The 27,972-nt window shown below is 40.4% G+C and overlaps 2 protein-coding genes across 2 annotated transcripts in view; both read left to right on the forward strand.

The window, feature by feature from the left end:
* TAB2 (TGF-beta activated kinase 1 (MAP3K7) binding protein 2) overlaps positions 1-27,972 on the forward strand; it is a 313,346-nt gene that overhangs the window by 120,624 nt on the left and 164,750 nt on the right. The gene's annotated exons all lie outside the window — the stretch shown is intronic.
* Positions 1-27,972, forward strand: part of UST (uronyl 2-sulfotransferase) — a 168,155-nt gene that overhangs the window by 120,590 nt on the left and 19,593 nt on the right. Inside the window, exons 6-7 of the mRNA XM_061471522.1 lie at positions 15,350-15,447; positions 17,635-17,792. Coding sequence (XP_061327506.1) covers positions 15,350-15,447; positions 17,635-17,792 — 256 coding nt within the window. The remainder of the gene's footprint in view (positions 1-15,349; positions 15,448-17,634; positions 17,793-27,972) is intronic.

Consider the following 27,972-nt stretch of genomic DNA (forward strand, 5'->3'; position numbering starts at 1 on the left):
TACAGAAAAAAGGGACGCTCAGTGGCCAGGCATATTTCAAGACTTAGCTTATCATAGATTTTACATACTCTGGGGCCTGTTGGAGCACAGGCTGCTCCTTTCTGGTGAGCACTCAGGGTCACGTCCCAGATGTTTGAGGCATTTAACCATTGTTTCTTTATAGTCAGTCAGTCAAGTAAGGAAGGGTATTGCTGCTAGGAACTCATATTTTTGTTGTTACTATAATTCAACCTTATGTAAAGAAATGAGCTGTTTCACATTCATTCCTTTTTATTATTTTTTTTTCCTTAAGATGACTATTTACAGTCGAATAACCTTACTCAAACATACATGTGCCTCTCACCAGTTGGCTTATGAGGTTCCATGGTCATGAGCTATCACAGAGGTGGGGGGGGGGGGGCTTTCTTGAAAAGGTAATGAAAAGGCAATTTCATCTTTCAGAGTAAGCAATAGGCCTTCTGTGTCAGCTGAGAAAATGCATTGCCCATGAACAATGTAGGGAAATTCTCCTTTGAAGTAAAAGCAGCATTCATTTTCTTATTGACTGGTATTTTCAAAGCTCCTCTATCCATTGTAACTATATTTGCTTTACATAAAATCAGAAATACAACACCCCAAAAAACCCAGCAAAAGCTGATTATTTGTTGTTCTGAACTCTGGAAAATGGACTGCCATTGTTTTAGCAGAGCTGCCTACTCCTCAGTGAGTTATTGAAACCCAGTCTATTCAAGTTACCTTGAACACAACTTTTTCCTGTGAACTCTGATCCAAGCAAAGCCAGCCACTATTCATAACCGAAGCTTGTCAAGAGTAATTTCCTTTCTCTTGGGGAAAAATCCACTAACCAGTGGCAAATAGAAAAACTTTCCATGGTGAATATGGATTGCTAAATGAGACTTTTTTTTTTATTTTTATTTTTATTTTTAGAAAGTAATTTTGTGTTCTCTTTAAAAGGAAAAATCAAAAGTGCTCATCAGTGTTTGAAGGAAATAAATTTCTTCAGAATGTAATCCAAAGAGATGATGTCATAGAATCATGGAATACTTAAGGTTAGAAAGGACCTTAAGATCATTTCGTTCCAGCTCCCCTGCCATGGGCAGGGACACGTCACACTAGATCATGTCACCCAGGTCTCTGTCCAGTCTGGCCTTAAGCACTGCCAAGGATGGAGCATTCACAACTTCTTTGGGCAACGAACACATTCCAGTGCCTCACCACCCTCAAAATAAAGAACTTCTTTACCTTTGATAAACAGAAAGAAAAAAGGCAGATTTTACACTTTTCCCCTCCTTTTAGCAGAGTTACTAACTTCCATGATTTTATTATTGTGTTACTTGCTGTACTTTTTGAAACTGTACTGCCTGACATGAGGGGATTGAGAGATTCTGGGGAAGGAGGCATGGGTTTGTTTTTCATAGTTGTAGAAAGGAACTTAAGCAGATGGTTTAAGGTTCACAAATAATTAAAAAAAAAAAGAGAGAGAGGCAAATAGGAACATTAATTACGCCTCTAAGCCTTGTAATTTTAGTTTTTAAATACCTGGCATTGTGAATACAACCATAGAATCATAGAACAGTTAGGGTTGGAAAGGACCTTAAGATCATCAAGTTCCAACACCCTGCCATGGGCAGGGACACCTCACACTAAGCCATGTCACCCAGGCCTCTGTCCAGCCTGGCCTTGAACACTGCCAGGGATGGAGCATTCACAACTCCCCTGGGCAACCCATTCCAATTCCTCACCACCCTCAAAATAAAGAACTTCTTCCTTATATCCAATCTAAACTTCCCCTGTTTAAGTTTTAACCTGTTACCCCTTGTCCTATCACTACAGTCCCTAATGAAGAGTCCCTCCCCAGCATCCTTATAGGCCCCCTTCAGATACTGGAAAGCTGCTATGAGGTCAATGTTTGACAATGATAGTATTGTCAAACAAAAAAATGTGGAATCAATATGTGTGTTCCATATTGTGGCTGCTGTTTGGAATGGCAGTGCTATGAATGATGCAAAGTATTAGTAATTTTCCAGAAAAGCTGTTCAGCATGGGAAAGATTATAGCTAAGGAAATTAGATAGGGGCAGCAGAGCAGAAACCATCCCCAGTTGCAGCAGCAGTGAAGCCACATGCAGAAGTAGTGTGGTTTTCTTCTCTGCTCTGCAGCTCCTTTTGCACTTCAGCCCTGAAACATGGAGAGATTAAAAGTCAGTCAGCCACCAGGCAAAAGACTGACAAGAAATCAGAATTAGAGCACAACTTGCACTTCTGGCTCTTCTCTCAACATTCAGGAAGCTTGTGGTGAAGTGCCACACAAATGTGTAGGTTAAGAGGACATAGGAGTCATTCAGACCTTGCTGCTATGAGAAAGCTAGGGTTTTTTTTAAACTCAGTACTGTGCTTTTAAGATTTATCATCTAACTTTAAAAAATGGGTAAAACCAAATAAATTTATAACCCGCACTACATGACGATCATCACGTATTTTCTCTTCTTCAATGAAGAGGTCAGCAGCAGGGTTGGGGTTTTCTTCTTTTTTGCTAGGCAGTGTGCTTGATGTGACTGGATTATTTCAGGTGCACATCATGAGTTGTTGGATACAATCCCTCTCTCTTCAGCATCAGTGAAATGGAAGTGTATCGTTTGAATTCATGACAGCAAATCATGTAAGCTATAACTGAGCAGTCTATTGAAATAAAACTTTTTAAGGCACATCAGCTAGCTAGTGTTCATTTTCTTTAGTGGAAATTTTGCTCATCATCTGCAGATGAGAGAAGATTAATGATTAAAAGAAATGTTGCTTTCCTGAAACCTGCAATATTTATTTTTTTGAGATATAGAAGCATAGAATCAACTAGGTTGAATACTGTGGCATATCTTCCTTATCCGTGTATATAATCTTTTAGCTTGAAGATTTATTTTGAAGAAAGTAAGCATTTGCCTCCCTAATTCTTGTCACATGAAGTTCTGTAAAAATACATGCAAACGGAATGAACTCTATTGTTTGTTTTGCCTCTGTCTTGATGGGCTATATGAAAGCAATAATATTTAATGCCTGTTGCCAATGAAATAAATTTTCTTTTGGCTCATGGATTGCTTCTCTCTGGTGACATCTTTGACATTCAGAACTCTAATACATGTTTTAGTAGGCATCTTATAAACTTTGTATTGTTAAAACTATCTTTTATAAGCCCCTACTAAAAACGGTGTAGTGCTAGCTTCAAGATGATGTGGCATTTGTAGAACTTAAATGTATTTCTGTTGGTGTATGCGTTTTTGAGGTCTGTGCTAAAATCTGCTGAGCATAATTTCTGTGCATGCAATCAAGCTGTACAGAAATAAGAACATTTGATATAGGAAAGAAAATGTGAGAGAAATGTAAACCACAGAAATGTGTTGTTATTAACGTAGGCTTGCCTGTATTGTAGCTACGAAGCAATAGTTGAAAACATTTAAATCCCATCATACCTGTGCAAATGACATTGTGTCATATGTAGAAGTGTGAACTTACTGCATTAAGGCCTTTTTGAGACATGACCACCATCCAGCCCAGCTAGGGAAGACTGGGGATGGACTGAAGTGTAGCTTCTACTCCAGTGTCCTCTCAGCTTCTGATGTTCTTCAGCTTACCAATTTCCTGAGCCACATATCGCTTCCGTATCTATGTTTGATAGCCCTCAATAGACCTTTTTCTATGAATATAACTTTTTTATTTTTTTAACTATTATTATTATTTGGGGATTTATTGTTTATTTTTTTTAAACTCAGTTACACCTTTGTCATCCAGAGTAGCCTGTTACAACAGGGACTTGTGCATTTACCTAGCACTGACTTTCTTCCAATGTTTTATTGCCTAAGCAGCATTAGGTCCTTCTGTAACTCCTTCAGGTCAGATTTCTTACCTGCTGTTAGTAATATTCCCAGAAAAATTTGCTACTTCACAGTTAACCCTTCTTTGTTATGCATAAGAGATGCCTCAGCACAGATGCTGATACCCTACTAAGATGTCCTACTTGATGTCCTGTTTCCCTAGGAAAACTGGCCAGTTTATTCCTGTCCTTAGCTTCCTGTCCTTAGCTTCCTATTGTTTACCAGACTATCCTCTACTGTTTGGGGGGATTTTGCCTTGAGAATTTAGGATCACAGGACTGCATTTATCACATCATCAGTGACTGAATCAAAGACCTGCTGGAAGTTGGGAGGCCCAGCTTTCTCTGCTGACCTGTTCTTCATTACTGTTATCTACTACTAGCTGGTTCTGTCAATCTTCAGTTCATTTTATCCATTTTTTCTAAAGCAGCTTTGACTATCACTTCAGTTTGAGACTCTTGTTTTCCTGTCTTATGCCTGCTCTAGAAGGCCCTTTGCTGTATGTAAAAGCATCCCAGATCCCTAATGGTATTTTTCATGGCATGACTTTTCATTCTGAGCAATCTGTAATGCTTGTCACTACTCAGTTAGGAGCAGGACTTGCTCTCAATCCAGGACTCACTGAGTCTTAGTATTACAATGTGCTTGGCTGGACAACAAGGCTTTTGACATTAACACAGTGGTGTATTAAGCAGGTGATGTTCTGTACATATGATTTCCTCTGTGTCTTCTCCAGTTTGTTGTGGGTTTTTTTTTTTTTAATGTGCAGCGCAAATGGTTTCTGGGATCCAGCATTTCAAGTTAAACAGAAGATGCTGAGTTCCAGGAGCCAGAGACATAAAATTACTCCTTCGTTTCCACCATAGCAGAGTCTTGTTCAGATGAGAACTTCAGTAAGTTGCCAGCAGGGTCTTTTCTGTTTCATTTGGAGCTGAAAAAGCTGAAGTTAAGAAGTGTTCTGTTTTAGGATTTCTAAGAAATTCAAGAGAGTCCAGAAGATGGGCTTTAAAAGGAAATACTGTGGGGAGATTTAAATCTTCAGCTGGTTTTGTATCAGATACTAGTAAAGGTTATCTGACTATAGGTGCAGTAAAGCACTGGTACGAATCAGAGCAGATCTAAACATTTTTATGAATTGGACAAATGGCAACCCTAGTTTAGGTAAACTTGGTTCTCCTTTATCAAAGGATGGACTTAATTGCTTCTCAATGCCCTGGGTCTTCTGTAGCAGCCTTTATTGTCAGGCTGGGAGCAACCAGGGCTGTGCTGCATCACTGGATATGGTGAGGCCATCCTGCCAGGAGGACCCTCACCCACCAGCTGCATCTCTGTTCACTTCCAGCCCACTGACTTCAGCCTCAGAGTCAGCTCGAGGTGAGTCTGTCCTCTGTCAGGGAATAACTTCAATCTTTCCCCCAGAACTACCATTTGTGAGTGTAAATTGATGGTTGTATCTTGTCGATTCACTACTTTTCTCACAGGCATCTGTAGGCTAGGGTCCAGCAGTGCTGCGTTAGGAAGGGCTGAGAAAGTCTTGAGCTGGGGACTACTTCCTGCTCAGCATTTGCAGAACTGAATATGTGCCATCCCTAATTGACTTTATCAAGGGTCATCATCCAAGCAGCCTGATTTTCCACCTTCCTTTATAGAGACTTGTTAGCAAACAGAATTAACAGATGAACTGTCTCCCTGCTGTTAGTTGCTTTGGAGTTCATTCTTGATTGCAGTATAATGGTCTATATTTTTGGTCTTCTGGATCTGTGCCCTCTATAACAGGATAGTTATTTATTGCTTATACACTTCTTCCAGCTGGCAGGCACTCTCCCATTTTTTGGCAAAATTTCTATTTTTTCCTGTATTTCCCATACTAAGATGATTCTTGGTGAAAGCCACAGAAGTTGAAAAAGAAAGATAAGAGAAGGTGCACAACTAGGAAGTAATTCCATTCTAATTGATAACACTGGTCTTTGAAAAATTGCCAATATGATTTCTGATGTAGAGAGGAGAGAAATATATCCACCTGTGCATTTTCTCAATGATGTACATCATTGTAAGTTAGAAAATTGGGATCTACAAATGTGTTTAATGTTTGTTACATCTAAATAGAAGCGTTGTGGGCATACTTCATCACCTGTGCTATGTTAATGCCATCAAAACTTTATATATGAATTAATAATTTATGCCTGCACTGAATGAAAATGTAGATGGCTAGCAGGAGATCAGCTGTTTTGTTAGCTGCTGCTTCACTTGCTAAGAGGCCAGGAAGAAGAGTTGAATACATTACTGACAGAAAAGCCAGGCAAATTAGCCCAGCCAAAAGAGTCTGTCAAAGAGAAAAAAAAAAGTGAGAATGAAACTTGGCAGCCTGTTTGCTATTGTGGTCGGGGGGGGGGGGGATGAAAAACATTTATTTTGCCAGAAAAAAGTGGAAAGTCAATTCAAAGAAAGCCCAGAATTATCCTCTACAAAAATGTATTGTATTTGCATGGCAAGGCTTTGGTAGTGGGGGAACTTTGTTGTACTTTTCTCCCCTTCCTCCAAAAGAAAGGAACATGAAGTTGATGTCCCAGCTTTGCTGCTGGGAGAGAGCTTAACACTTCTGTGTAAAGGAGCTACCAGCACAGACCACAGGGAGAAACAGATGTGCACATCCATGCTTGTCTTATGGAGAAAGAGCTGTAATTAGTGAAGTTGGACTATCCAGCACTTACGCATTCAGTGGTGGCTTCTGGGAGAAGCAACCTTCCCTTGCCCATGATGGTAATTGTTGAGGGATCTCTGCCTGTCCTTATCTCAACCCATGAGCTTTTAGTCCAGCTGAGAAAGGGGAGTGATAGAGTGGCTTTGGTGGGGCTGATGTAGAGACAGCACAAATTGAATCTAAGCAAGCCATAGGCTACCCTAGGCTGGCTTTAAAAAGTCAAGTTTCCTCAGTAAAGCACAGTTGAAAGAAGACTTAACTGAACCAGCCTTCATATCTTTTATCTTTTTCTCCAGATTTTCCTAATACAAATTTCTCTTGAATAATTGTACTCATACACTACAGGCTTTTTTAATTAAAGAAAAAATGTCATACTATGAATCAAAACAAAATTTCAATAACTTTCAAGTATAAATGTCTAGCTTTGCCAATTCAGTTACTGAGGAAAAATATCAAGCTTTGAGGCAAGGAATAGAAGATGTATATATTCCTTATTATACTTTCTCTGCTGATATTTCGGGTTGATCTCAAGTCATCTATTGTTGCAAAGGGTTCTTTCAGCTTCCTGTCACCTCTTTCAAATGCAGCATTAATGTGCTACCCTGAAGCATGTGAAATACAAATATTTAGTGTAAGTCATAGAATCATAGAATAGTTAGGGTTGGAAAGGACCTTAAGATCATTTCGTTCCAACCCCCCTGCCATGGGCAGGGACACTTCACTCTAAACCATATCACCCAAGGCCTCGTCCAGCCTGGTCTTGAACACTGCCAGGGATGGAGCATTCCCAGCCTCCCTGGGCAAACCATTCCAGTGCCTCACCACCCTAACAGGAAAGAATTTCCTCCTTATATCCAATCTAAACTTCTCCTGTTTAAGTTTTAACCCATTACCCCTTGTCCTATCACTACAGTCCCTAATGAAGAGTCCATCCCCAGCATCCCTATAGGCCCCCTTCAGATACTGGAAGGCTGCTATGAGGTCTCCACGCAGCCTTCTCTTCTCCAGGCTAAACAGCCCCAACTTTCTCAGCCTATCTTCATACGGGAGGTGCTCCAGTCCCCTGATCATCCTCGTGGCCCTTCTCTGTACTTGCTCCAACAGTTCCATGTCCTTTTTATGTTGAGGACACCAGAACTAAGTCTCTAAGCGGTGCTTGTAATGACAGGTGAAGAAGTCTTAGCAGAGAGCTGTGGGGAGTTACAGCATTGCTGCTGCTCAGCGGTGCACTGTCAAGGTGTGCTTTGCACACCCCAAGGAAGCGGGGCAGATAAGAGATGACTGTACATGTTATCTAGATTAAAGCCAGTTTTGTCTGTGAGAACACAGTCATGCTACACATAGATAACAGCAGAGTGATCTATTCAAACCTGTAAGTTTGGATGCTGTTTTGGGTACAGTGGTAAGGTCAGTTTCAATCTAAACACATTGCTTGTCAAAAACTCATTCCCTGGAGGTGAAACTGAACAACCCCATTTCCAGGGTTTCCAAGGCTCTATCACAAGTACCAGAAGCACTTTGAAACTTTACTTTCTCAAGTCAACTAAAAGCTTGCAGGCAGCTGCCTCCACCCTTTCTCAAGATGTTTGGTGAATTTCCCCCTGCCTGGAGGGAAGGAGAACTGTCTGGCCTGGCTTCTCCATCCATCGGGTCTCTGAGATGGAAACTCAGAAGAGGAAAGTGCAGCAGTCCTGCTCATGAGTGTGCCATGCTAGAGAATGAACAAAAATGCTTACTTTCCTTTAATTTTATTTAGATTAAACATTGGAGAACTTTGGGTTTGGGGTGTTTTTTTTTTTTAAGTTTCTAAAGTGCATCTTTCTTTAAAGAAAGGTTTTTCAAAGCAGACAGCTTTATGTTCCACACTTTTTTAGCATATTTTTTTCTTGTATACATGGTTGACTGGCTTCAAACCAACATATTGGTGTGACTTGCTAGTCAGGCTGGTTATATCAAAGAGGAAGCTTGCTCTCAAGAGGGGGAACAAAATGTCTTTGGAGCCTTTTGGCTTTCAGTAGCCTAGCTAGACAGCTAATATGGAGAATCACAGAATCACAGAATCCCAAGGGTTGGAAGGGACCTCAAAACATCATCTAGTCCAACCCCCCTGCAAGAGCAGGGTAACCTAGAGTACATTACACAGGAACTTGTCCAGGCGGGCCTTGAATATCTCCAACGTAGGAGACTCCACAACCCCCCTGTCCCAGTGCTCTGTCACTCTCACAGTAAAGAAATTTTTCCTGATGTTCACATGGAACCTCCTATGCTCCAGTTTGCACCCATAGCCCCTTGTCCTATCACTGGACATCACTGAAAAAAACCTAGCTCCATCATCCTGACACTCACCCTTTACATATTTCTAAACATCGATGAGGTCACCCCTCAGTCTCCTCTTCTCCAAGCTAAAGAGTCCCAGCTCCCTCAGCCTCTCCTCATCACAGAGATGTTCCATTCCCTTAATCATCTCTGTAGCTCTGCGCTGGACTCTTTCAAGCAATTCCCTGTCCTTCTTGACCTGTGGGGCCCAGAACTGGACACAGTATTCCAGATGCGGCCTCACCAAGGCAGAGTAGAGGGGGAGGAGAACCCCTCTTGACCTACTACCCACACCCTTTCTAATGCACCCTAGGATGCCATTGGCCTTCTTGGCCACAAGGGCACATTGCTGGTTCATGGTCATCCTCCTATCCACCAGGACCGCCAGGTCCCTTTCCCCTTCACTACTGCCCAGCAGGTCAGCCCCCAACCTGTACTGGTACATGGGGTTGTTCTTCCCCAGATGCAAGACCCTACACTTGCCCGTGTTGAATTTCATCAAGTTCCTCTCCGCCCAACTCTCCAGCCTGTCCAGGTCTCGCTGAATGGCAACACAGCCCTCTGGTGTGTCAGCCACTCCTCCCAGTTTAGCATCACCAGCAAACTTGCTGAGGGTACATTCAGTTCCCTCATCCAGGTCGTTGATGAAAATATTAAACAGCACTGGTCCCAGCACCGACCCCTGAGGGACTCCACCAGTCACAGAGCCTGAAGTATGGGCACTTGAATGTTGCCACCATCTGCAGCTGTCAGCTGTTTCCCCAAAACAATTGTGTATGTGGTAACATTTCATAAGAGTCCTTCCAAAAGTGGGCCAGTGAATAATGAGGAAAACATAGTAGGGTCCGATCGTTGTTTCCAGGGACTCCCAGGGGCTTTCTGCAAGATGCCAGGTTGGCTTTTATAGCCCCTGGCACCTGACAGCATGCTGTTACTGTCCCTCAGGCCTCGGGACTTCTGTTCACTTGCTAGGAATGCCAGTCATCAGCAAGTAGTTGACTTTATTGTAGCTTGTAGGTAGGCACCCCAATGTGTCAAAGCACGTGGTTAACTAATGATTCACTTACAGAAGTGATCGTTGTAGGAAGCATCTGAAATATTGGAAAAGAGGAGAAGGGAAGAGAATCTGTTTCCAGGATAATAGTAAGTGTGAAAAATTATTTTGGAGGGAGAAAACCCAACATACTTATAAGAGCACTTTGTTTTACATGACAGCTTCTGTTTTGAGCTAAGCTTTAAATAAAATGGCTGGAGAACAGCAGCCTGAATCAAATGAGCTGGCTCAGTGGGGTGCTTTTGCTCATCCAGTGTGCTAGGAATCCCGGAAACTTCCTGCAGGATATTATTTTGATCTCTTCTGCAGGCTGTTGCAGTGTCTTCTTCTCTAGCAGTGCACTGGGCCTTACGGAAGAACAGGTGATGAGAGTGCTTGTCTCTTCGTCTTCCAGTTGCTTTTGCTTCTGCTTTTTGTCAAATACATGATTTAGCTGAAGGCAAAGAGAAGTTGAAGAAATGATCACGAGGGTTTTCTAGGAGTTAAAGAGATCAAGGATTTGTTTGTTGTTTGGGGTTTTTTTAAGTGCATTTCGACTCCTGAAAAATATGTGGAGGAAAGGAATTTGAATGCCTGCAAAGGTGTGAAATGCCTGTGCAGCCTTTCAGGAGCTGTACAAAAGCATTCAGAAGTGTCTCTTCAAAAGCAGATGCACCAAGCGAGAAAGAGTTGAAAGGAGTATTATCTGTGACTGAAAACTAATTTTAAAATGCAAATCTTAACTCAGCTTTCAAATAGGTAGGTGTTGAAGTTAAAATAACATACCTCTTGACTATTAAGCAGGAAAGTAGTGGTTAAAGCCAGCTACAAGAGGTTGTCTTTGGGGAGCACAGTTCTACCTGCTTGGTGCTCCAGGCTCTTCTCTGTTCCATGCTCTAGTTCCCAAAATCCTGTCACTGGCCTCCACCTGCTGTAACATCTGTCTTCACAGGGCAGTCCTTGATCTGTTGCATGGACCCACCAAAGGATTAGCCTGGATATCTCTTACATCTATAGTCCTCTTTTGCAGCAGTTTTGATCCTCTTCAGAGTGAAACACAAGGCTCACCTCTGCTTTCTTGTCAGTAACTACATGAGATCTGCCAGGTAGCTAAGAAGAGAAGTCCCTGGCATCTGTGGATTTTATGGTGCCACAAAGATGCTGGAACCATGGGTGGCTCTTGCAAAGGTGTCAGAATTTGGTCATAGGGGGACAAGCAGTGCTGGGGTGAAATGGCCACATGCTCTGACTGTTTCTCGGTGCAATGGCATTAAATATGACCTGCATCGCTTGGAGGGGGACATGCTCTGTGCAGCTGGAGTGCTGGGGTGGCATCATGGCATTTCCATGACAATCCTCTGCTTTATTCACACCTCTGGTAGAAGAGCAGAAGGCATCAGAGGGAAAGCAAAGGATTTCTGTTATTTTCTGAGCTGATGGAGCCTGTACAAGAGTGAAGGGACAATCACCACTGGTGCAGGGGGTTGTTTGGGGACAGAAACCCATGTTCTGGTTAGCCAAATCAGCTCTGCCATTGATTCAGAGAAAACTCCAGAAACAGACTTGCCAACAAAGTTCTCAAGCTGACAAGCAGGTATTCTTTATTGCAGCACCGGGAGACACGGGGGACAGCTCCTCCTAACGTGTCACCCCAATTGCCACACAAGCCATCCTTTTATAGCCACTGGGCATACATACGTATTCATGAGGCTACGTATGGATTACATCGTTTTCCAGAGAGTTCCTCGCATACGTACAGAATTGTGGTGGTGGTCTCTGAGGGTCGTTTACTTCCTCCAACAATCTTCATCACTTCTGGCAGCCTTTGAAGCACGCACAGTAGATGTTCATACCAGTTTAATTGGTTCGTTAGCACCAGAGACATAATAATCCTCCTGTCCTCCTACTTATCAGTTAGTTTAACTGTAGCCCATCCCGGACACCTGCAGTTCCCAGATACTCCTTATCCTGTGTCCTGTTCTTTTAGACTGTTTTTTTTTTCTTAAAAGTATGTCAATTACAACGATTTATCTTGTGAGAATTCTCAGTATGTTCTCTAGCTGCGCTCTATTTTTTTTCTATGTATCATGCACCTCAGTAATTTTCCATTGCTACTGTTACAAAGCCTTCAAACTTAACATTACTCAAAACTAATTCTAAAGATTTCTATATTCCATTTGTGATTTTGTGCCCCCCTTTTGTCTCACCATCTCATGAAGCCTCTCCCCAAAGTGCCAGCTGCTTGCTCTGCAGCGTTCCACTGGTGTCCAATAGACTTGTTCAGGTTGTCATTTCTAGAGGACCACCATCCCACCCCGTCTGGCACAAATCACTCCACCTGGCAGCCCTCCTTGGGGGGGCTCAGTAGCACAATAACATGGGCTGGGAACCACTTTGCTTCGTGTGAGTTAGCAGTGCTGGTTTGGGAGGTGATGCCCATGTCACAGCCATCTGCTGCCAGTGCCATTAGCATAGATGCACAAATACCAAATCCCTCCAGAATGTGAAAGAAATAAGGTTGTCTTGCTGTTGTGTGTTACTTGAATACTCAATTGAAATTGAATTGAAACATTAAGTATCACCTAGTGAAGTAAAACCACCTCTAATTGGGGTCAAAAATCTGTTGTGTTACAGTTTAGTTTCCATAAAAAATTTTCTTTGGCTGGCAATGGTGAGGACTAGACTGTGCCGCTGACTAGCAATGCATGAAGAATAGCCTTGTGAGCAGGAGCGGTCACCCTAGACTGGGCTCACTCACTGGTTTTCCATGTTGTTTCATTTTTTTTTCCCTTTATGGAAACTTGAAAGGTATTTATTTAGGTATTTAGGTCGCTGCTTCCTCTGTAGCCTTCATGACACACCTCAGCTTCACATCTGCAACCTTCAGACTGAAGTAAGGAGCGTTCAGTGTGGCTGGGCTGTAAGCACGGTCTCCTGGCTTCACAGAAGCTGCAATATCCCACAAGGGCAGGGCATGGAAAAACAACATGTTGTATTTTTCATTTTGGTTGTGAGAGGAAGGCTGTTTTTATGGCTTCCCATAGATAATGGATGATTCATGGAAATATATCTACAAGGGATGCCTTTATTTGAATTAGGATTCCTCATGTTAAATTTTCAGGTGTACTTATAATTGCCGTACATCCATAGTAGAATCTGGAGGTTTTGTAATTCATGGTTGTGATCCTAAGGATCAAGAAAAGGGAGTTCTCTGAAGCCAAATAATTATTTATTATTTTAAAAAACTTAGGTGTTAATTCTAGTGGGCAACGAAAACTTATTATTTCCTCCAGTACACCTAGGATTTTATAGAGGAATGAAAGAAAGCTCTCAAAGCTAAGGTCACCTTTTTTTGCAAGTGGTACAGTATTTGCTGTGAGTTAAAGAGATTAACTGAAGGAAATTGTTTATTGTTCTACAAAAAAGTACTTCAAAGTTTGCTCTCTTCAGAGAAAAGATGAATGTTTCTTGGCTGGGTGTTACTAATGAATTTTAAGTCTTATGTAGGTGTTTCTGCCTTTCAGTTAATCCATCAATTGAGGGCGAGCTGGCTTGAACATTATTTTAGGTACTCTTAGGACAGTATTTTAGATTTTTTAAAATTCAACCAGTTTATGAATTCATTGCAGGTCTCTGCAGGTTCTTGTGGAAACTGAAAATATAGAATCATAGAATCGACTAGGTGGTAAAAAGGCCTTCAAGATCATCAAGTCCAACCTTTACACCAGGACTGTCAAGTCCACTACTAAACCGTATCAGTAAGAGCTGAAAACATCCCTGAAAAACATATCTGATGGCATCTATAGTAAGAGCACAATAAAACTTAAAGAACTGCTATTTTTAGATTTTTTTTTTATATGATAGGAGGGACACATTCCCTGTGCTACCTTACTGTGCCACCAGTATGTTTCTCAGTAATATAGGATTGAGAACGGGGGGCTGGTTAGTGTCATCTCAGAGGCTTGAATGTCAAAATTCAGGCCTTGACCATAAATTTTCTCATATGTATTTAAGGCAAGCCCTTATCAGTATGTATGAATACACTGGGGGTAGAAGGGAAATCAGGTTGCTCATATTCCACATGGCAACTTTTATTTTTTCTTTGATGATTCCTCACCATGAGATTTACTTCCCAGCCCAGGATTTTCTGATGTTCTTATAAAATATGATATGCATGCATGTAAAACAGAGGAAGAAACAGGAATGTGCTTTAAAAAGCTTACAGACCCAAATGTGACACTACTGAAGTTAGGCATGAGGGCTGAAGTTCTGGGAAGAGCTTTTTTGCATTGAGGTCTCAGAAGCAGATGATGCGGCTGGAGGCCTGTACCCCATGCTGCCCTGGGAGAGCAGTGGATGCTCTCCCATGTCTCCCATGCTGCTGAGCACTGCTGTCTTCCAGAGGGCCTGTTGCCCACTGAAGTGTTCTCTGTTGCATTTTATTTACTTGATGAAGTATGGATTTGATTAGTCATTGTTTTTATACTGATGTGCATCAAGCTTATTGCATTATAAAAGCACACATCTTGAAATAAGAAAGAAGGTTTTGCAAAGATTATATCCTTTCATTTTTGCTTATTTTGTCTGCCACTTTTTTTCTTGTTCTGTACATCTCTTTGGAATCAGTGGGTCTGCCTGCAGAGTAAGGGTTGATTAGACTAGGCAAGGATAGTGCAATTCCATCGGCTTGCAGGTACTTTTATTATTGCGCTACAGTAAAGGTAGAAATGGAGTACAGTTTCTCAGGGTTCAGTAACTATGCCTAGTCTTTGAAAAATGATAAATAGCTCCTAATTAGATGAACAATAAATCAGGCAAATGATAAATAATTTCTAATAAATTCTTTTCTCAGCAGGAGTTTACACAATAGGCTCAATTCTGAACATCTGATGAATGAACACAATTGTAATCAAAAATGATGTATGTTTTTCAATCAAGAGTGAGCTGTGGAAATTACAGCTTATGTTTGATCATTCCCATCACTGAATGAAAGAGAATGGGAAAAGAAAAATTAAATAACTGTTGTCTCAATTTGATTTATTCTGGCTACTTCAGATTTTCTCCCAGGTGTATTTAGAAGTGTCTGAAAATAATCTGAATATTTAAATATAACTCAGTATGAAAGTTGATCCAGGTGCCTGGCTTTGAATCACATGGAAACCTCAATATAATAATTGTGTTATTTGCAGAAATAAAAAAGTATGTGGGTTTTGCCTTTTTTTTTTTTTTTTCCCCTCCTGAATATTTCTAATGATATTTAGAAGTAGATACTTTGATCAGTGAATGACTTTTAAGGTATCTGGGATAACCTCAGCACAATTATTTGACTCTGGTATGACTTTAAAAAATATGAGATAAAACTCTGGTTGATAGAGAGAGGAAAATGCAGTGTTCAACCTCTCTTTCTTTAATTATTTTTTCCTTTCCTCCCCCACAGGACATTAATGTATGTATCCTTGAAAACTACCCTGAATGTTCCAATCCTAGGCTATTTTACATCATACCGTATTTCTGCGGACAGCATCCAAGATGCAGGTAAATATATACAAGGTATCTCAATTTGTTCAGCAATAGCTACTGCCAGCAATTTGTCAGCCATTGGTAATAAAGAGCCAATGGTTACTTGGAAAGAAAAGTATAAGTGCAATGTAGCACTGAATGTGGCAACTGCATGCACATATGTTGGCATAAGGAGGGGAATGCAAATGTACTTCTGTTCCTTTTTCTTGTTGTAATATTTGAATAATTCATTGAATCTGGACATATTTATGTGGAAATTTTTTTTCTGGGTTGGCAAGGTGAGAATGGCAATGGCCGTGTGTGCTCACTCATTTTAGTGCACTGCAGTTCTGTAATACCTGTTTTAGCTGTGCTTAGATACTTGTATGAGGCCTGTATATGAGTAATTCCAGGTTTCTATGTCCGTGTAAGAAATAGTAATCATATTTAAAACTTGTAAAGTGCAGCCTTATACTGCTGTAATTGACCTAGCTCATTCTTAATGTGTCTGTTCTCATATTGCTGTATTATTGATTCTACATAGTAAACTTTAATGTAACAATATGTAAATAATTTTAGATATCTTCCTGTTTTCAAGTACTTTCATATTGTCAGTCAAAGCATGTTCTTTATTAGGTTTGTTCAACTTTGAGGTATTCTATTTATTTATTGTTACTGTTTATCCAGAGTGGGACAACTGCAGATGTTTTAAAAAATTTCTTTAAAAAGGCATACTTCTTTGGAGCAGTAATAACACATGAAAATGCTTTCCTTCTTATGTCTCAGTTTCTAAGTATCGTCGTTGTAAAATCCTGCTTTAGTTTTTTGGCATAAGTGAAGTTACGATTAAGAAGCAAAACAGATGCATGACTTCATTTTCATTACACATTTTTTCTCAATGTATTTTGGCCTCACTTGCAAATGCTTATGGTCGCATATTTAACTTGTCTGCATGAGTAATCCCATTAACAACAGTCACATACCTGAGTACTTTCACCACATAGCTCTATGAGGTTCCTAAGCACTATACTGAAGTACCATTTTGTAGCTTGATATAGATGGGTTTCCGATCATGCCCTTCCTTCAGGTACTGTGTAGTCTCACAAGGAGCTGCAAGAAGGAATTTTAAAAGATTTGTTAGGATTCTCTGGCCTTCCAGAAAACAAATCGGTGCACAGAAAGTGATAGGAAATGAAAAACCTTCTCCAGGTCTGTTCTAGCAAGAGTACGAAGCGATATGCTTTTATAAATGTTATCAAAAGACATTCTGACAAATGTTTGACTATTGCATAGAATTTATAATAGCCTAATGGAGCCAGAGAAGAGGTGCAATCTCCAGCCACTCTCCAATAGCATATGTGACTCAGGTGTTCATCATACCAGGTGGAACCTGTGAAAAAGCTGATTTCCTTTAATTTGGGACACTGGCATTATATCCCCTATCAAAATGAATGCTGACTGCTGCTCTCAGGACATAATTAAGATAAGTTAGCCTAAGGGATTTAGGATTCTTATGCTTGTATAACCAAATTCTGCTTCCAGGAAACTAAGAAGGAAGCATAAAGTTTTACTGGTGTTCTGCCACTTCTCCTATTGGGGGAAAAGATAGAATAACCCTAAGGTGATCTCCAGAGCAAACAAATGTGAAATCTGTAGCTGAGCCAACAGGGCTGTCAGGGGTAATGGAAGGGAAAGGGAAGCTCATGGAGACTTTGGCAGAAGTTAAAAGGAAGGACAAGGTGGGAAACAGGCCAGTAGCCTCCTGTGTAGTACTCACTGAGTAACAGCAGGCAGTGGTTGCTTGCAACAGTTCTCCTGATGTGGTTCAGGGACACTGCCACACTTTAGCACCCTTCATCACCTAGGGCAGTCATCCTCCTGTGAGACGGGTCATGCTTCGGAGTTGAAATACAGGAGTTCACAAGTCTGAGTGTACGGACAACTTGGTGAGGGATGTCTTCAGAATGGAGTATTTCCACACATTGATTAATGTCCTTCTAATGTGATCATGTTTTCACATGCCAAACCAATTCTAGATGTACAGGAAAGCTCAGTAAGCCACTCGGGTTTGGTGGGGGCTTTTTATGCTCTGTTGGAAGTGCAGCACGAAATATTTTTTTATTCAGTTGTGTCCTTGGCTTGAATTTCTGAAATGAATGCATATTTAAACTTTTCTTTCCCCCTCCTCTTTTCCCTTTCTCTCCTTCCATTAATTTCATACAGGGAGCCTGGTGAATGGGCCCTTGAAAGAGCAAAGCTGAATGTTAATGAGAATTTCCTGCTTGTGGGCATTCTGGAGGAGTTGGAGGATGTGCTGCTTTTATTAGAAAGATTCTTACCTCATTATTTCAAGGATGTGCTTAGCATCTACAAAAACCCAGGTAACTTTTTCCATTAAAAAGCTATTTTTACAGAAACTTTGGCAAAATCTGCAAGGCTGCTGAAAGGTCCGTGTTTGTCTTGTTTAGTCAGTGAAGAGATTTATCTCCCTTTCAGGGAGCAGATATGATTGATGGGGTATACATATTCTCTTTTTTTCTCAATGTCGCTGTGTAGTTTTCATTCCCAGGCAAGCACTTAGTGCTCCAGGGACCTTGTCATATGCCAGAAAGCTTCCCATTTACCACTGGAGTGGCTTTCTTGTATTTTAATTCTGTCATACTCAGCTGTCAAATAATACCGTCAAAATATTCTCAAAATGGTGTCAGCAATATCTACATAAGTAAACCTGCAAGAAGTGGTTTGGGGAGCTGGGCACTTTGGAGATTCTCTAGCACCAGGATATTTATTTTCCCTCAACCTTGACTAAGAGTTGAAACGAAATGAACCTTCAGATAAAGTTCTGAGTTCAGGAACTGAGTTTAGGTAAAGTACAAAGAAGAATGTGTATTTATGGCATGCTGAGGAAAAGACTTGGGATACTTGAGTAGAGAAATGAAAACAGAGAGCACCTAATCTACCCCTTAATTTGCATTCTGCAGTCAATCTGAAAGGGTTCCGTCTTCCCTGCATCGGTCCATTCCTCCCAATGCTTATTCATTGCTGGCTTTGTTAGAAGGCAGTCTTGTGTCCTATACCTAAACCAGGAAACATTATGCTTCTGTGGGGCTGTCCATGTCATTCCAGCAGAACTGATTTCCTGCTTACATTTGGTTGGGCTATCAACATCATATGAACCAGGGTGGGGTAAAAATTCCCTTCTTGCTTGGTGCAAGAAGGTTGCATTCATGTCAGTGTGAAATGCCTACAGCCACTGAAATGTGTGTTTTGTACCAAGTTGTGTATTAAAAACACATGGATCTAACATTTAATTTTGTTTGTAATGCGTGCAGATGATGGTTGGCTTTTGACTGAGAACAGCTATCACAGTAAAATGTCACTTGGCAGAAATCATGGGTTTCTGCCTGTAACGAGGAATTTTGGGTGACTGTCCACCAATCCCTGCCCCCAGGATGCATCTTTGAAGATTTTGTTTTTAACAATGATACAGATATTACAGGGAAAGCATGGCATTCCTCCCCTGAACATGATTTCACTGAGTCATTATCTGCTTTCAATAAAACAGTTAAGGCAGCTATTTAGAAGGGGGGTGTGTGTTACTTTGTTCTGGTGCTGTATCCAGCCATAAACCTGTTTTGTTCAGTAACAGACATAAGAAGAGCATGGTGTGGTATTGACATTAGAACAGTGCCCAGGTTTGGAAAAGAGTTATTTCTCTTTTCTTTGTAAATTAAAAACAAAAAAGGCCTATGTTTGTAGCATGTGGAAGTTTTCCTAAAGATTTAGTCTCCAAGGTTTTCCCATGGGAATGTTAAACAAGAGAGTAGCAGGGGATCAATAGAAGGATGCTCTTTTTGCAATGAGACTCTGTAGGACTTCCTCAGTTGTCCTGTTCACTGTAGATTTTCACTTCTTGTACAATGGGGGAAGTTAACAGCACACAGGGTCTTGATTTTCATCAGGTGTGAAATAAGCAGTCTCCTGGAATCATGAAGTGCTTGATGATCTTTCTCTTCTCTGTGGTTATTCCAGTGTCCAGGGTAGATTTAACACCTTATTTCAGGACAGTGATTTCCTTTGGGAGTGCACATGTAAGGCTGGTGTTGTGTCATGTCTGAAGATTAACCTCTTCAGTATTCCCCATGCGGATTAAACTTCTGGTTTACTTTTCCCATTCACTTATTGACAAAGAAAAAATAGAAAGGAAATGGTCTCCTTGTGTTGACTCCCTCCTTTTTTCATACATGCCTATGTTTGGAGGTCTTTTTCAGTCAATTATTTTCAGGTTATTTCTGAGTTGGTGCTAATGCTTAGGAAAAACTTAACAGAATCAGCCAGGGAAAAAAAAAATTCCAAGTGCTGTGCAACAAATCCTGCATCATTCTCCTAATAACACCATAGACCTGATCTGCAACACCCTCTGCTGTTGCATCATAAAGTGCTGGGAAGAAGAGATGTTACTCTGCCCAGCTGTGCGGCGACCTTTTGTTGTAACTAATACTTGCAGATTAAATCTATACAATTGACAAGGTTTGCCTTCTGACCTGCTGTTCCACCCAAGATACTCTTACAGCAGTCTCTCCTTTTTTCACATAAAGAAAATAAAGGTTTTCCAGAACTTATCTTTTATCAGTTGAATACATTGACATGAGAAAAGGACAGTGAAAGGTGATTTCATTTCCAGGTCAGTGAATCTCTGCACTGAAGTCCACTGCAGTAAGAGTTTCTGGATTAGACACAGTTCAAAAACTGGATTTGTAGAGCTGCTTTGAAGCAGAAAGTAACTGAAGGAAGGCAATTTCCATCCAGTGTTGCCTTAGTAGATTATATAGATTAGAAACCAGAGTAGAGCATTGGTGATTGCTGTCCCACCATCATCATAATATAAACAAAATGAAAAACAGCTACCTATCATTTTAGGAAGCAAACTGCTGAATGTTATGAAACCCACGAAATCATGTGTGCATTGAAGATATATCTACAGGAGTTCTGGGTTAAACCCTTTCTTCTTCCCAAACCTGGGACTCACCTCCTTTGTTACAGGTGCTTTGGGTGGTCACCAGATCACTACAGCTCCCATCCAAGAGCAGCTCTTAATATTGGGAGCCTTCACTGTAGGTTGCTGCTAATAGAAATAAGGAGATCTGGAAACTTTTCCTGTCTTTCTTTTAACTATGCAAGCCATATTCAAGCCTTTTTATTTCTTCTGTGCCTAGTAAAATTTCTCATCCGAGACAGCATGTAACAACATTTATTAAGGAACTCTTGCTCAGAGTCCTCCTAGCTGGAAAACAAAATCAGTAGCCTTTTTACCTTCAAGAACATTTTGCAGCTATTGTTCTGAAGCACAAGGTCAGTATAACAGTGACTCTACTGATCAGATAGATAATGGAACATTTACATGAGAGAGCACAGAGTGTGTGTGTGTCTGTATATGTAATGACAAAGGTAACTGCTTAATCCAGACGTGAGTGCTATTGCTGGTGATGCTAATCATTTATTATACATAAGATGGCAGAAAGAAACTGAAGAAAGGTAAAATACAAAAATAAAAAAATAAAAACTGAAATAAAAAGAGTTGCCTTGTTTGGACATTATCACTAACAGTGGTTATTGAGATATTTAATATGTTTTGCTTGCCAGCTGCTGTGTATTTGTTCCCTGATGGCTATTTCTTTTCAATGGTGTCACATCTGAAACACACACCAATTTTTCTCAAAAGTTGTGAGTTTTAAAAAGTTGGCAGTTCTTCATGACAGGAAATTTTAGTGTCAGAGGACACCAGGAAGATAATTTTATTCATTGCATTAATAAAAACGTTGTGTTTCGCTAATCCCTATGTCAAATATTTTGACTTCTGTGGTTTATATCAATGTGCAAAACAATGTGAAAGTTCTTTGTGGTGCTAAAGCTTCCATTGGAACCAATCTGGTTTTATCGTGCAGAATATTTTAGAGCTACAGGCTTCCTGTTTTTCTCCTTTTCCTCTCTCTCTTTGAAATTAAGTATTTTCTTAATGTTGGCTCTCTTTTTGATGTCTGTCTTGTCTAAAGTGACAAACTCTTCCTGCCTTGACAGCTAGAACTACCCCTGACATGAGATCAAAAGGGAAGAGTGGGGGTCAGGAGTGGCAGACAGATTATTAGGGGATAGATAAATGGATCGATAGATGGGTAGAATAAGTAATAATAATAATAATAATGGTAATGATAAAAGATCTTGCTGTGTTTAGTAGATTTCTTTGCTAATACAATAAAATTTGCTCCAATTTTTTTCTTTCTTTTTTGCCTAGCATTGGAGCAGATAAGGACCAGTTGGAGAGCCTTGGATTATATTTACTTAAAATCTGGAATTTTTCCTTAACTCTTTGAAAGGCCTGAAATAGCTATAGCATAACTTTACATCTCCCCTCACTTTCAGGAGCACAACTGATGGAAAAATAATTGGTCAGTCCTGTTCATTTTTGCTAGTCCTGTGCATTTTTGCTGGCTATAGCTCACTTTGGTAGCCTGGCTGGTGACCAGAATACTTACACAGTTTCTTTTGAAATGGGTGAGTGTTGGTTTTGTATCCTGGTGGGTTTAAGTGGTAGAAAAGTACACCTTATCTATAGACAGCAAAACATGGATTTTTTTTTTTTCTGCCTTGTCAAATTCTGCAGTATGGGGTAAAAGTTTACAGGATGTCAAAGAATAGGCTATAAAATGATCTTCTATTACCCATATCCTCTCACCTTTCTGCAGGAGTTCATAAATTTTCTTTGGCACCTGGAGCCCTACAAAAAAAACCCTTCCCAATACCAGGGAAAGAAAAAAAAAATGTTTCCTGAAAGTTGTGTTTTGCATGGAGAATATGGACATCTTAGTCTAAAGCAAGAAGATTGGTTTAAGCTTTTCAAACAGTGAATTTTATTGAGGGAAATTCCTCACACTGTCAGCTGGAAGAAAATATATTGTACAGGTAAACCGTAAAATGTGCTTTTTTGTGAAAATGTTATTCTCCAGAAGAATCACATTTACAGGGAACATTTTAAGCTGTAGTAGTAATATCCTGGGTAGTACAATCCTGCTGATTTTTTAAATCCATTCTGTTCATGAATGCTAGTGAGTCTTGACATTTTCTGTTTATAAGCTTCCCCTTCTCTTTAACCTTAGTAAGGAGAGAGATGCTGACATTTGTCTTTTTTGCAAGGCTGAAGTCCCATGAGGTAGATGATGAAGCCTTATTCGAAGGAGTTAGGAAAAGGGTGGAAGTCTTGCATAGTGCCGAAGGTTGCTGCTGTGCCAGGGCAGCACTGAAGATGGGGCATGCCTTCCCATGGTTCCTGTGCTGGAAGTGGAAAAGAACATGTTCCCACTCCTTGTCAAAACAAAACTCTTTGCAAGTGGAGAAGGGTGAGAAAGGCTTTTCTTTCTTTCCTTATCCCCCCTTCCAGGACATCACTTTGTTAGTAGTGCTCCCTGTTGTCTTAGGTAGGTAGATATCTTTAGTACTAAATTCTTGTGGCAGCTTTTCTCCCACCGTTTTCTTGGGCTGCTCTGGCAAGATGTGGATGCTGTGCATTTGGAAATGCTCTGGAACTGAAAGTTATTGCTGGAAAAGTTGATGTGATAGAAAGAAAGCAAAAGGAGGGCTGGAAGATCCCACTGCTCTTTTTTCCCTCTGAGAAACTGTAATTTCTAGTGTTTGCCAGCAAAACCTCCAAGAGCAAAAATTCTGGGTAAGAAATGTTGAAAGAAGTCTGATGGAGGAGAGGCAGTGGTTTTTGTGCAGTGTCTTAAATAGTGATCATCTTATATTGTGTCTTTGTTCAGCACAAAATGAAAGGAAAGGAAAAATTAGGTCATGTGATGTGCAGCTTCTAATAGTCTGCTGTTTCTCATGCCCTGTATTTCCTGGACAAGGTTGTGACTGATATGTAGAAAGAGAATATATTTGCTCATCTCTGATGCGCAAATACACAACCCTTCTCTCTCCCACAAGCATCTGCACTCTTGATGTGAGAATAAAAGCAGCTTGGATTAAATTTATATAAGATTTTTTTGTATCACTTCCTTGCATCTGCTACTTTCTTAAAACAGAATCTGGGAAAACTTCAAATACATTCAAATGTTCAAAACCTTTGGAGACTCCAAACATGCTGATTTTTCACCTCACACTCCAAAGCAGCTTGGCGCTTTCCCTAAATAATATTCTCAGGAGGAATTTCTGTCTATGAAAGTTTTCTGCAGAAGAGGAAAATTCTAGATTTCACATAGAGGTAAAACATGAGGTTGGACCTGGGGAGTAGTTAACTGTACAATGCTTCCGCGGCATGTTCCCATCCATTATATGGAGCAAACTGTGTGCGTGACTTAGAAAGTTTTGTCCAGAAGGTGGTGTAATCTCCCTGCTTGTTCAGGACTTTCAGGGACTTGAGCATAGTGCTAGTGGTAACAGCACATGTGAATTTACATTCTGCCTGGGTGGCGGTTTCTTCTTTATCACCCAACATCCTGTTCTGAAAATAGAAAATAAAAATAGGAAATGTGAACAAACCGTTCTTCTCCCTCTGAAGTCTGAACTGTCAAAATTACATAGAAGAACACTCTAAAACAATGTGTATGGTAAAACGGGCAGTTTAAGCTCCAGGAAAAGTTTTAATTACACGTTTTGTTTCTTGTAAAACAAATTCCCACTTCTCTGTGTGCAAAAAAGGCAGGGAAAGAGGAATAGTCCCCGTGCATATCCCCAAGGGTGTTTGTTCCCGTTAGCATCTAGGACATTCTGTGCATTTATTCAGCTCTCTGTTTTGTTTTATAAAGATGAAGGTATTATCAAAAGCTGCAGATACCTCATTTAGCTCTTCACACATGAAAATACAATGTTTGGAGAGCAGGGACAAAACCAGACTGCCTGCTCTGGGATGCCTTGAAGTTACTGGATGCACCAATCAGTGATAAGCACAATCAGTGGAAATCTTCTTTCCTTCTCCAGTGCCATAAAAGGAAAAGATGTTGTTTTCTGTCTTTCAGAGCTTTCAAATTCCATTTTGAATGAATTAAGCAGTTTTAAGAATAGGAGCTCTTGGAAGGATTTGAGCACTTTTGGGCTCATGTTTTTCAAAAGATCCATTAGGTCTTTGGGAGATTTGCCTCAGAAGCACAAGCTTCTCTGTTGCAAGTCCTGCAGCAAAGATTGGCAGCTCATAACAGCTGTGGTTCTTGTTCTGCTGAGGAAGGTGAAGCCACTCCAGACTGTGGGTTGCATGAGAGACAGAATTATGGCACCAAAAGATTTATCTAAGATAGCATCAGTCTCAATGCTGAAATATGAGCAACAGTAAAGGTGTGGCAAGAGAGTTAGGCATGGCTTTCCAAGCCCACGTGGAGCTTGTACACACCCAGGCTCAAGTTTTCTGTAGTTACGATTCCCTACTGGTTGGAGTTAGCCCATATGTGCATGGTCATGCAGCAGAGTTTTTACATAAAAATACATCTTGTGGTCCAAAATGAATGCACATTTTGAGATAAGTGATGTAGCTGACAGTCTGCTGTGACATTGACACTTTGGGTAGATCTGCTCCCTGAGCTCATGGGGCAGTGAAGTGTGATTTGCAGGTCTATCTGCCAGACATATTACTATGGTTCTGCTTTCTTCTAGAGTCAAGATGGGTGGTTGACTTTATAAGTGCAGCAGCAGCAGCAATAAACACTTAGATCAGGTGAGAAATTGACATATTTTATGTTGCCAGGGGATAGAGGGCATAGAGCATGGTTTGTGAACTGAAAGAATGAAGAGGGCAATGTTGATCCACAGTGCCTCTGCCCAGCCCTTCTGGCATTTGAGGGGGCTGGCCACCTTCCAGATCTCACCACTGAATATGGAAGAGAAGGATATGGTTTATCTGCTTGCCAGTTACAATGCAGATTTTTAAAACCTTATTTTAGGCTTGGATTTTCACGTGAGTTGAGTTTATAAAGGCTCTTCTTGGAAGTGAGTTGTAGTGCCAGGTGAAGCCCATGTTCCCTTAAAGTCATCCTTTGAAAAACCTAGATCAGATGTTTCTCTTCAAAAGTTTCTGGTCAATTGAGCTCAGAGACTGGCTCTGACAATGTATTGTCACCACCACCAACAATGTATTGTAGAGATAGGCTAAGTATTTTTTCATAGAATTACAGAATCTTTCCTTTCTTTGTGCTATAATACATGTTGTATATACGGTGCTTGTGCTCTGCAGTCTGCTACCTTTTTCCTACACATCTCCACTACCTTTTTCATATTGCTATTTCCCGTTGACTGGCAAGGTCTTTACTTGAAGCCAAACACGCATTACTTTTTTGCATGGTCTTGTCTGAGCCTTTCCATCATGAGCAGTTTCCCTTCTCTAAACTTGCTGTATAATGCATTTATACCTGCAGGATTATGGAGGCTGAGACCACCTCTGGCATTGTCTTCATCATTTAGTGCAATTCCAAAAGACTTCAGCCTCCATATTTTTCATTTCATCCCACGTCTTCATGATGCTTGCATTGTTTCAATTTCCTTTCATCAGACCTGTTGATGGCCTGTCAGGTTTTGGACTAAAACCACACTGGTGTAATTTCATACTTTGTGCAGTTAAAAAAAAAAACTTATTTGTGGTCTAAATCGCAGGGGGCAGCCAGCCAAACCCTTGTATCCCACGTATCAAGAATTCATGTGAATTTTTTTGTGTCAGGAGATCATTTTGAAGGGTTCATGCTGGTATCTTTCAAGCAACTGTCAGGTTTATCTAATAAGCATATCAGTCACTAAAGATGTGTTTTGTAAGAGTGCTCCTGCTATTCATCTGAGGTTGATTCCCTGATGCATCTTTTGGATGTTTCCTGTTCCTAATATAACAAAATGAAAAACCTATGGACAAGAAGCTTTGTTAAAGCTCTGGCACAGAGGGAAAGCTGCATTCAGATTCAGTGTTAGCTATATCTCATAAATAATCCTGGGTCACTGAAGGCAAAACACCACAAACATTTTAATGACAGACAATTAAAGCTTGCAATGACAGTTCATTCCTTCTTGACTAACTTACTAAATAACATCATAATGCTTTTTTAATCAGTAACATTCCAGCTAAACCTCTGTTGCGGCTTCTGCTTTAAAAATAGCATTTGAATGAAAATTATGGCAGTAACAGATTATGCAAATTGCTTCTTTGACAACTTTGACCTCTATTCAGGCAACAGAAGGCATAGAGGACAAGGCAGAGCCGTAAATCCCAGTTAATAGGCCTGCTTCTGTTCCCAGCTGCAGCTACAGCATATTTGCATGGGTCTTCATTTCACCTACACGGAATCAAGCAAGTTGCACAAGGTGACTAAGGCTGGAATCTGGAAAACTTTTGTTAATCATAATACAAAAACAACTGAGAATTTAGGTCAATTATCATTGTGTCCCACAGTATGTTTTCAGGGTCAGTGTTCAGGGAGAAACATCTTTTAACTGAAAACTGGGCATTTTTGGCATGGAAGACACAAGAGCAGTATGGAGAAGATCACAGAGCTCACTGTTCACATTGCTTTTTAGGAACATAATATTTTCAGTTTTCAAAAAAAGTCTGTTGTATTTTTCCGTCACACTAATTGTAAATCCTGCCTATTGTTATCAGTGATGGAATAGGCCTCAGGTTAAGCTGATTATGCATATCTGTGAGGCATCTTGCAAGAACAATGGCAGTACCATGAGCCAATAGCTTGGATGGCTCAGAAATGCTTTGGAAAATATTAAAGTAATTACAAAAAAAAAGAAATTTAACTATAAAAATGCTTTTACCTGTATTTTTTGGACAGTAGAGACAAGCAGCCATTCCTAAGGAATTAATTGGGGTTTCACATAAACACTGTGACTTATAATCTAGTTTTTACAGTGATACAAATGAGCTGCTGTAATAATTAAAATGCTGTAATAATTAAAATGAGGAAAACATCAAAGAGTATAAATTCTGACAAGTTAGGTGTGAAATTATAGCAAGGCATTTTCTGGCATGCAGCTAGCTAAAAGCATTAAAGCTAAAAGGTTTATTTCAACTACATCAGGACTAGGTTCTAGAACTAGAACTGGCTGGGAAGAGGAAGACAGAAAATAGCTGGGAGAAATGGAGGGGGGCACTCACAGGGAAGAGACATACCCAGAGAGCATCTGCAAATAGAGCAGTTACTCCCAGAGGACACAGTGTATTGAGCTCTAAGTCATTTTAAGACCACTGTTACCGCTGTTAGAAAAGGGAAAGAATTAGTAGAATAAATTCCAGCAAAGTGCAGTGCTGGCCCTTGATTACAAAGTGGTAAGAATTAAAATGAAGGAGATAGATTAGCAGTGTAACTCTCAGCTACTACAGGAGTCTTTCTGGTATGTCTCCCAGCCAGTGCTCCTGAGGGGATAATCTGCTCCCTTGCACACAGCTTCACACCATGCCTATGTTCCTTCCTCCAAGCCCCTTTGCTTTACCTGCCCTGCAGGCAGTTTGTGGTGCTGGATTCTTGCTCTTCTAAGTGTGAGTCTTTTCTTGGATTTTATGCTTCCCTATTTGCTCTCCCAGTTGGA

The sequence above is a fragment of the Pezoporus flaviventris genome, unplaced genomic scaffold, assembly GCF_033815535.1.
Source record: "Pezoporus flaviventris isolate CSIRO_AGI_PZ_B2104156 unplaced genomic scaffold, CSIRO_AGI_Pfla_v1 ptg000066l, whole genome shotgun sequence".
NCBI classification, from domain to species: Eukaryota; Metazoa; Chordata; class Aves; order Psittaciformes; family Psittacidae; genus Pezoporus; species Pezoporus flaviventris.